Raw genomic sequence first — 10,012 nt, 5'->3', positions numbered from 1 at the left:
GGTGCGGCCCAAGCCGGGGCCCGAGGGCTCCGGGTACTGACCGGGCTCTGCCCCCGCCGCCCTTTCCCCGAGCAGGTGCCCCGAAGCGCCGGGAGCCCAGCACCAGCGAACAGGAGCTGAAGGACATGCTGCGGGAGCTGGTCATCTATGTCATCTTCCTGATAGACCTCTGTATATGTAAGTCATCAAACGGCTGGAGCCCTGCTGCCAAGCATCCAACATGTGAGCTCCACCGCTTCCCCTAACCCCTTTCTCCTCCCGTCATCCAGCCCCAAAGCATCACTTCAAGCGAGATGGCTCCGACTGCCTTCCTCTAGCAGGATGTCCTAGGGACAGGCAAAACAAGGTTAGAAGCTGTTGTCATGCTCTGATTTTAGCCTGTGAGCATCCTCTCTTTGCCCCTTCTTTCCAGTGGCGTTTGGCATGGTGAGCATAGACATGTACCACCTGAACACAGTCATGTCCCACCTCTTCCTGGAGCCCGCTGGGGACGAGGATGGTTTTGGGAGCATTCGGAGCAAAGCTGACTTCTGGAAGGTAAGGCTTTCCTTACAAACAAGCAAAGAACCTCCTAGTGTTAATTCGGAGCAATACAGTCTGATGGAACTAGATGATCTTCAGGTCCTTTCCAACCCTAGCCATTCTACGGTTCTCCTAGAAACCATCAGCTAGAGGTTGTGCTTTCAGCTGAAGAAAGGCAACAACTTATTAAAATGCATTTGGAGAAATTCTGGGTACAGACAAATACTGATACTTCTGAATAATCAGTCGAGGAAAACAACAGGCCAGTTAATTGCTGCATCATATTCTCAAGGAAGCTTAAAAAGAGCTTCAACAAAGCCAGGAAGATTTTGGGTGTACAGCTCTTTCGACTTTCAGGTGTCAAAACCAATCCAAGACTTACGATTTCCACTGGAAAACAGACTATCTTGGTTCACCTGGTTTGCTGTTACATGACCTTGTATTTCAGTGACAGTTGCAATTATCACTACTAGGTAGAGGACCTCCCAAATTACCAGCATTGCCCAGCTCACAGCAGGAGGCAGTTTCTCATCCTGCTCTTCCTTAAAAGTGGAATGCCTGACTATAACAATTCATCGGGAAGATTTGGACTCTCCCTTATCATGCTGTCTGCCATTGCCAGTCCATCAAATAACGAGCCCTTGCTATTGCAGTGTGTAGGCTGATATACTAGGAATGGTTGTAATGCATGCTCAGATGGTCCCAAACCATGGGGGCATGTTGTTGTGCACTCGGAATAATGCTCCCCCCAAATTTGATGCTATGTATCTACATCTAAGAACCACCCAGAAAAAGAGGGATTGTTTTTTCCCTACCTTCAAAAATAAACACTTTGTTTAGATCCAGATGACTAAAACCCTAGTCGGAAACATATCCCACACCAGACAGTCAGAGATTAAGATAACCAATAGATGTTGTTAGAACAACATACAGTGTTTGTGTTTAAACATATTTGTTTAGAATTGAGGAGAATTCTAAAGAGATGTTATAGTCTTACCCTGAATAATCCCATTACACATCTCTGATTGATAGAATTGCATAGGGAACAAATTGATTGATAGCAAAAAGATGTAAATATACCATATGTATAAGACAGTACATTGGTGGGAGCTGTTTGTATTCTAGCTTAGACTCTGTGTCTATAAGCAACCTGGGAACCCTGTAGAGATTTGTATGCTAAAGAGAGGGGCAACAGTGGTGTTTAAATCTTCTTCTGAAACTTTAACCTCACTTGTACGTGCAGTTTGTAGAGGGACCGCTGTTGGATGGACTCTACTGGGACACATGGTACAACAACAGGACGTTAACCTTGCAGAACTACAGCCATATTTACTATGAGAATTTACTGCTAGGAGTAGCCCAGGTTCGACAGGTGAAAGTGCGCAACAACACGTGCTCCATCTACCCGTATTTCCATAGCTTTTTAGATGACTGTTACAGTGAGTACCGTTACCAAGCTGAAGACAGGTCTAACGATGCTCTAAGGAACGAATCCGAGTAAGTCATCCTACTCCAGCACAGAAATGCTTGTGGAAACCTAACCAAAGCCTTAATCCAGCTATTGTTCACTTAGTCACAACCGTGCATGCAATTAGCTGAGTTTTATCTCTTGTTTACATTGTGATAAACCACGGATTTGCTTTTGTGCCAACATTATGGATGGGAATTTGGCATGGGAAATCTATAGCAGAGAGGCAGGAAAAACTGGAAACAGCAAGCCTGGGTCAGCAGAAGCACATGTTAGTGGGCCTGTCTCCACTATCATCTCTGGAGAAATGCTCAATTATACAAGGCTTGAATTTAAATCCCATGTTTATAAATTGGAATCATGCTAAAATGCTCTGGAAACAAGAGCCAAAAGGCCTTCTTCACACACTTCATTTAGCATGAATTTAGCACAATGAAAGAACCTGTGAACATGCCACAGGAACAATGAATTATGGAAACCAGAGATACTCCATTTGCCTACAAAGGTTTTAAGGTAATAAACTGTCTGGTCCACATTGGGTGAAATCCAGATTCATAACCAATTGCTGTTTTGTTAATGTACCGAGCAGCTAAATAAGACATGAGTATCTTAAGGCCATACTCTTTATGTAAAGAAAAGTGTTATTTAAAGGTCTGGCTTAAATGGTCAGTCATGGATGCAGAAGAACACAAGAACTAACAAGGATTGTATAAAACAAAAGGTAAAGCTTACTTCAGTCCAGGTTCCATAAGCTGAGTGCTTTGTTTTCCCATTTCTGACAGATGGAAATACACCCCAGCCACTTCGTTATCCCCGTGGTACTTGGGAACTATGGGCTTGTACAGCAGTGGAGGATATTTGTTCACCTTACCTAAATCAAAGCAGGAGAGCATGGAGAAGTTGGCATCTCTCAAGCAGAACAACTGGCTCACTAGAGGAACCAGAGTTGTATTTATTGACTTCTCAACATACAACGCTAACCTAAACCTCTTCTGTATAGTCAAGTGAGTTCTTACCTTTATTACATGTGAAATCCAATTTACTGAGGCATGGTGCTTCCATAAGGACCCACAGGAAGGCTGGTCACCTCAGGCATATGCAGCCACGTCTCTCAGGTAGTAGCTGGCAAGACAGTAATCCATTAAGAATGCAGAAGTTCACTTAGTGCAGGGAGCTGACCCAGATCCTTCCTTCCCATGTTTTTTGTAGTAGAGAATATCTGGTCTGTACAGCTGGTTGTTGCTGTCAGCTGGAAGGAATTTCATAGCCTTTTGCAAGGTCAGAGACTGGATTATTAGTCCTGTTGTCAGGTAGGGGACGGAAAAGACTCAGGATACAGTGAACATTTGCTCTGCTGAGACACAGTTCCTTACAAGACCTTACAGAGGTAGGAGTTCCAGCAAGGTATTATGAATGTAGTAATAATTAGTATTAGAAAATGAAGGGCTGAGATGATTTAAAGGGATAGTAACTAACACCAGTCCCCAATTTCTTTCAGGTTGGTGGTAGAGTTCCCTGCCACGGGCGGTGCTTTCCCCTCTATGCATATCTACTCTGTGAAGCTCCTCAGATATATCACACGATATGATTACTTCCTGGCTTCTTGTGAAATCATCTTTTGCCTCTTTATCATTACGTTCATAATCCAGGAAGCTATAAAAATAGTGCAACTGAAAAGGGAATATTTCAAAAGTGGTTGGACTTGGCTGGATTTGATGCTGCTGATGGTGAGCTACCCCTTGACTTTCACCTCTGCGCTTGCCAGCGTAGGCTTGCACTGGATAGGCAGCCAACAAGCTGAGCAGCCCAAATCTGTGTGGGGTTTGAGTCAGTCACCCACCGTTCTGCAGTGAAGAGGCCACATGGCCCACTATGGTTCGGCACATTGAACTCTTCTAGCTTTGCTGGCAGCTTGCTGCGGCTCCACGTCTTTTATACTTGTTATCCACCTTGTTTGGTTTAGCTTTAATCTTCGCAGAGCAGGGGAGCATAGCATGTAACAGAGCTAACACAGTAAATTAGAATGTGTGCAGCATGTTAAATACCACAAGCACAGAATTATCACAGTACCATTACAAATGGCTTGGCCAACAAAGTCTCGTATATACGGATTACGACCAAAAAAGCTCAGGTTCTCCAAATCTACCCAAGGGCCTGTTGAAATCAAACAGCCTTTCCTGTGCGAAATGACAGTCTGAAGGAGAAGGCAGATAACTGGGCTTGAGTTTCACTGGCTTCTGCTTTCCTTCAGGTATCCATCCTTGCCATCACCTTCAATATCTACAGCACTGTAGAAGTGTCCCTGTTAATGGAAGAGCTGCTGTCTGATGCCAGTGTATATCCCGACTTCTATTTCCTTACATTCTGGCAAGTCCTTTACAACAATATGATTGCTGTCAACATTTTGTTTGCTTGGATAAAGGTATTGATTCTTATACCCTTTTTTTGTACTTGAGAATCAGCATTTCTAAGCACAAGTGTTGGCTTCTACCTTTCCATGGGTGAATTGCAAAGGTGGGGCTGAAAGGAGAATTTTGTTTATGAGATTCCAGAAGAGTTTAAAATTACCTCCTTCTCATAAACATGGTCACACAGATTCCAAGCCCATCTAAAAAGGAATTTTGCACATGGGCAGCTGTCTCCATTGGAGCAGCTGGGAAATGACCATGGCCAAACAGCCTCCTCAAACTCACTATTTTCCTAGACCCAATATGATCCAGGTCACAGCCTGACCTATACAGATGGCGTGGTTGTAATAGGTGAAGCTATTCATAGCTTTTGTAGCCAAAAGGAAGGCAAAATGTGTCTGAACTTGATTCAGAAGAGGCTTTGTGCCAGGACACCTTTAATTTCATTCTTACTTGCAAATAGATTCGCTGATCTCTGGCCAGAGAAGCAAACTGCTCCAAGGTTAGGAGCTACTTTTGTTCCTAACCAGTTCCGTGCATAATCATCTTCCTCACTACATCCCTTCTGTACCCCAGCCCCACGTTCCCTGTGCATCACCCTCCCTTCAGACTGTTCATTTGGTAGCACAATTGCATTTATCATTCATGACTGTCATTGAACAAGGCTTGTTCAGGCCTTGTTTCGGACCCAAAGTACAAGAGAGCTGTTTACCAACTCTGCAGACACAGGAGGGTGCAATGGCTTGTGGCCTCCTTGACCTGGGGTCCATATCTGCTAGAGCTGATCACACATACACCAGTACCCAGCAAAGACCTGTCTATATGCAATTAGTTTTAGTAGAAACATATATTTGCCCTGCAGAATAGTCATCTTCTCCAGAAACACACCCAATCTTAGTGTGTTTCTGGATACATCCCATTCCCAGGTATGACTTAACCCGTAATGATGATCACAGATAACATTCCAGAAATCCTGTTAAGAAATTACAACACATTTTGATCCCCCAATAACAATATGTTCTGTTCTCTTGCAGGTGCTTAAATATGTAAGATTTAACAAAACAATGGAGCAGTTGTCCTCCACTTTATCTCGCTGTGCCAAAGACATCATTGGATTTGCCATCATGTTCTTCATCGTCTTCTTTGCCTATGCCCAGTTTGGCTATCTGGTCTTTGGGTCACAAGTTGAGGAGTTTTCCACTTTCCAGAAGTGCATGTATGTACTTTGTTAACTTCTGGATACAAACCCCCCAGTTGGTGCAGGTGCAAACCTGTTTCTGCTAAGCAGAACTGAAGAGTACAGATCTCCAGCACTTCAGCTTATATCATAGAGTAAAACCCTTTTTGGTTCCCAAAACCTTCTGTGTTCAGAAGAGGCCACATGTGCATTAAACAGGTCAGGGGAATCCCAGAAAGAGAAGCTCAGGAGTAGGGAACCCAATGGAGCCATTAGTCCCACAGCTCTCAGCTTTGCCACATGTAACCAGCCCCTGGGCGATGGGGCAGGCCTGGCAGCAGGCTGCCTCTTTCACCCCTTTCAGAAGGGCATAAAACCACCAAGTAGACATGCTCAGAGCACAGGCTGAGTATATCTGCAAGCAGGAATTACTGCTCTGTAAGAAAACATCCAGCTGCATAACTAAGAGCCCCCAAATCCCATCTGCTGGCTCTGCTCCCTTCTTCCCCATATTTTTTCCAGCTACTTGCTGTAGCAACATCATCAGATCAATTCCAAGTACCAGATGGAGCAGGCTTTGATGGTCCCCACACCTTGCAGGGTCCCTAACCTGTCACTCTCTGCAAGCCTTGTGTTTTAGCCCATGGCTACGTTTCTTACAATTCAGAGATCTTTTGTGTAGCAGGTTGTTTGAAAGCAGCTTTTCATGTAAAATTAAGGCACTCCTAAACCAGAAAATTAGCTCATTTTATATCCATCTGGGTGTCTGATGGTTCTAAGATGCTGCAACACAGAGAAATAAGTATTTGTCTTCACTAGGAATAAAATCCCCTATAGGGGACATAGGGACCTATACCGATGCCTTCTGTGCTAAGAGAAGATAACAGATCATGAAGCTAGAACAGAAGGGAAATAATTAAGAGAAGCCACGTGATTTATCCAAAATGAAGGAATTCTCTCACACAAGGACAAATTCCTTTGTACTTTCAAATTCCCAAATACATGCTAAATGCCCACTTTATCACTGCTGTATTATTCTGGCTCACCTTTTGATTTCAGTGACCAAGGTAATGGTTAATCAGTCTCAGTTGTATCTATTGTTTTGGGCTTGTTTGTTTGCTTGTAATGCTTACGATACTTCACCCTCACTCTGGTACTTTTTACTCCCAGCTTCACACAGTTTCGTATTGTGCTGGGAGATTTTGATTTTGAAAACACAGAAGCAGCAAACAGAATCCTTGGACCCATTTACTTCATCACATTCGTATTCTTTGTGTTCTTCGTACTGCTGGTAAGTATTAGCTTAAAAATGCTTATTCTTTTGCATAAGCAGTAGAGAACTATCGTGTAGTTAGTATCGTGTAGTTAGTAGTGTAGTATCTACTGTGAGATAGTGTTTTTCACCCCAAGATGACACCAGGCTCGTCCTGGCTGCCCCTCAGTACACCTGGGCAGAGACAGCAGGTCTTGACATTTCCCAGCTCTCCAAACAGCCACAAAAAAGGGGGTTTTGCACCACAAAACGAGCACGTTGTATGATGAGAAATAAACAATTTGTATCCCAAAATGTTCATAAGACCCTAATGTTACCAGATAATGTATCTGCACTGGGTGCGTCTGCACCCGGAAAAGCTCTTCAAGTTCATCAGTTACATGCCCTAGCATGGAGCAGCCCCAAACAACAGCCCCAGCATAATACAAATGCAGTTTCCAGAAACAAATGTCTAACTGCAGTCTTCCTGTGCAGAACATGTTTTTGGCCATTATAAATGACACCTATTCGGAAGTCAAAGCGGACTATGAAGTGATGCCCAGTCGCAAACTCCCGATCAGAGACCTCTTTAGACACGTAAGTAAACAGTTGTGTAACTACCTCATTCAATTCCAGACAGAAGGAGGAATTCTAAGCTACATCACTAGCAAAGAGCCTGAAACAGCTGGGCCATAACCATGTAAGAACACTCAAATATTGATTTTTCACTTTAAGTAAACATTTGACAGATGCAGAGACATCCTTCTATCAAACCCCCAGCAGCTCCTAATGGTAAGAGCAGTGTATGAGTTAGGGTGCAAGGAGCCTACCTTTACTTCACCCTGTTAAAAGCAATGTTTAAGACCAGTCAGGTTTGTGATGTGTCCCATCACGTTCTTCAGAGCTTACTATTGCTTTTCCAAATGGAGAAACTAAGGCTCTTCTGTGCATGGGAAGACAAGACAAGTAGAAATATGTACCTTTAAAACTCCACAAAGTTCAGACCATTTTTGTGTGCCAGAAATAAGTACAAAATGGGAACAAATCTTTTCAGTGCAACTTGAAATCAGGACCTCAGCCCAACAACATCAACAGCCCAGTTCAAATTCTCCCACCCAAGCTCATTCTCCTACTTACCAGGACTACAGTAAGATTAAATTGAATATGCCTGAAAACAGAAGCTCTTACTGGGTTTGGTTGGCTATTACCTTCAGAGCTTTCATGACCAGTTTGAGCTATAGCAGGGTAAGTTCTCTGAGCTGAGCTAAGGGAACAAAGAAAGTGATAAACTGGTGGGATTTCTGTTTAACTGCCAAGGCAGTGTGCTGAGGGTTTGCTCCTGGCATACAAGTCCTTGTGCAAAATGCCTCTGGTTAAACACAAGCCATTTAACATGCCTCACTCTCCCCGTCAACGTTCAGAGTTGTGATAATGTCCTTATGAAGCTCAAGCTGAAGAAACCTGAGGAAGACACACAACCAGCAGCCGAGAAGTTGAAAAGGTAGGACCTCAGCATGGGCTCTTACCCCCTGCACTGAGCACAGCCCTGTTCTCACAGCACTTCTGTCTCTTCTCATTTGTGTGAATGACAAGCAAGAAATCACCAGCCACTAGAAAGAAGCATGTTCCTAAGAAAAAAAAGGTAGGTTTTATTCTTTCCTGTCTTCTTAGAAACTCATTATGGTTCAGAAGTCAAATAATACAAAAGGAGTCACAGTTGTCCCCGCTGTTACTTACAAAAGCTATTTGTCCACAGGATGGTATTTTCAACAACATAGGAATGGTAAAAGCTAGACCTATAAATAAAGAAAAATCCCTAATTATGTGCAACACTTCAAATGGGAGCCTGTTCAGGCAAGGTCATACACTGCAACTGCAGAGCTGGCCGTAGGGTGGGATCAGTGTGGCTTAGCAATGGTATAAAGTTGTGAGCTGGGTGTTAGCCCAAATGTTAAACAGAAACAGATGTACGGAAAACAAACAAGTTTCACATCAACTGGTTGGGTCATAGGCTGCATCTACAGTAAGAAGAAAGGTCACTGTAGCTTCCTTTTGCTTTACAAAAGGGTTTCCAACAGTCTTTGGTAGTTCCCTATCTGGGGTAAGCCTGTGCAAGTACTTCTAAAACATTTTTTAAGCAGTCACTTGTACAGCAAGAGAGGGGAAAACCCCTTGGCTCGCTGTAAACACTACTGCACACAACACTTGCCCTCTCTCTCCACTCCAGAAAGAAAGGTGTATTCCTATAGCCTGTCTTTTTGGAAGGGCCAGAAGGAAAACCTACTTTCAGACAGAGAACAAAGCTGCATAGTTCTTTTCCTTCCACAAGGGACTGTGTTACAGGTGAACCATGCTGGCTTTGCCTATGATCACTATTTCGTTTTAATCCTTCTTGTGTTGAACAGAGCTCTGCAAAGATATCAGAGCTACTGGCAAAGAAAGAAAAACATCAGGTGATGTACCTGTCTGCTCAGAACATGGCCTCGGGCCCAGCTCAGGGCTATGTCACCGCTGCGGATTTTCAGCAGTAAGTATGTGTGATCTCTTCTTGCACTTTCATTGCCATCCCCCAGCAGCTGCAGCCCTAGCTGAAACCCTCACCGGGGGACAACCTGAGAGACAGAAGACCAACACAAAGTCAGTGCTTTTTAAGCTATTTTAAGTCTTTTTATGCTGGCTGATAACAGCTGCCCTCAGGGAGGGAAGAAGGAAACAAAAGGATTTAGTAGAGTAGCTTGTAAGGACACTAGTGAAGAACAAGGTGGGACAAGAACACTCTTCCAGAACATCTCCTTGTGGCTGCCCAGGGAGGGGGACAGAGACCGTAGGACCTTGTGCTTGTGAAGTGGCATTTCAGGACTTAGATCCTTGGCAGTTGGCTCAAGCGAGCAAAGAGGAAGGCTGCAACTGCACGTTTAAGAGCAGCACCATCTCAAGGATATGTGGCTGTATTTGTGTGTTCTAGGCTCTTGAGTTATACAGCTGAATTGGGCAAGGAACTCAATAACACCAATGCAAGACTCAGGAGAATTATAAGAAACATGCAACACCAGAAGAATGCTGCAGGCAGGCCGACACGTTAAAACACTTGAGCTCAGCTGGTGACAGAGATGGCCCCAACTCATCCTGGTTTAAATAAATCCAAAGGCCCCACATCCCCTTTATTTTTTTCTATTTCTGGCTAA

At 43.8% G+C, this 10,012-nt stretch overlaps 1 protein-coding gene across 1 annotated transcript; it reads left to right on the top strand.

Annotated features, from left to right (window-relative positions):
- Positions 1-75: 75 nt before the first annotated feature.
- PKD2L2 (polycystic kidney disease 2-like 2) lies at positions 76-9,910 on the top strand (the record flags this gene model as incomplete). The annotated part of the gene is made up of 11 exons (XM_010016709.1): positions 76-177; positions 413-537; positions 1,766-2,019; positions 2,773-2,994; positions 3,489-3,717; positions 4,242-4,412; positions 5,433-5,614; positions 6,746-6,866; positions 7,323-7,424; positions 8,249-8,328; positions 9,793-9,910. Coding segments are annotated over 11 exons (1,706 nt in total), but the record flags the coding sequence as incomplete, so codon positions are not given.
- Between the last annotated feature and the right edge of the window lie 102 nt (positions 9,911-10,012).

This window comes from Nestor notabilis, unplaced genomic scaffold (assembly GCF_000696875.1).
Source record: "Nestor notabilis isolate BGI_N333 unplaced genomic scaffold, ASM69687v1 scaffold3806, whole genome shotgun sequence".
NCBI classification, from domain to species: domain Eukaryota; kingdom Metazoa; phylum Chordata; class Aves; order Psittaciformes; family Psittacidae; genus Nestor; species Nestor notabilis.
The sequence above is the reverse complement of the archived record's forward strand: the minus strand, read 5'-3'. Positions and strand labels throughout refer to the sequence as shown.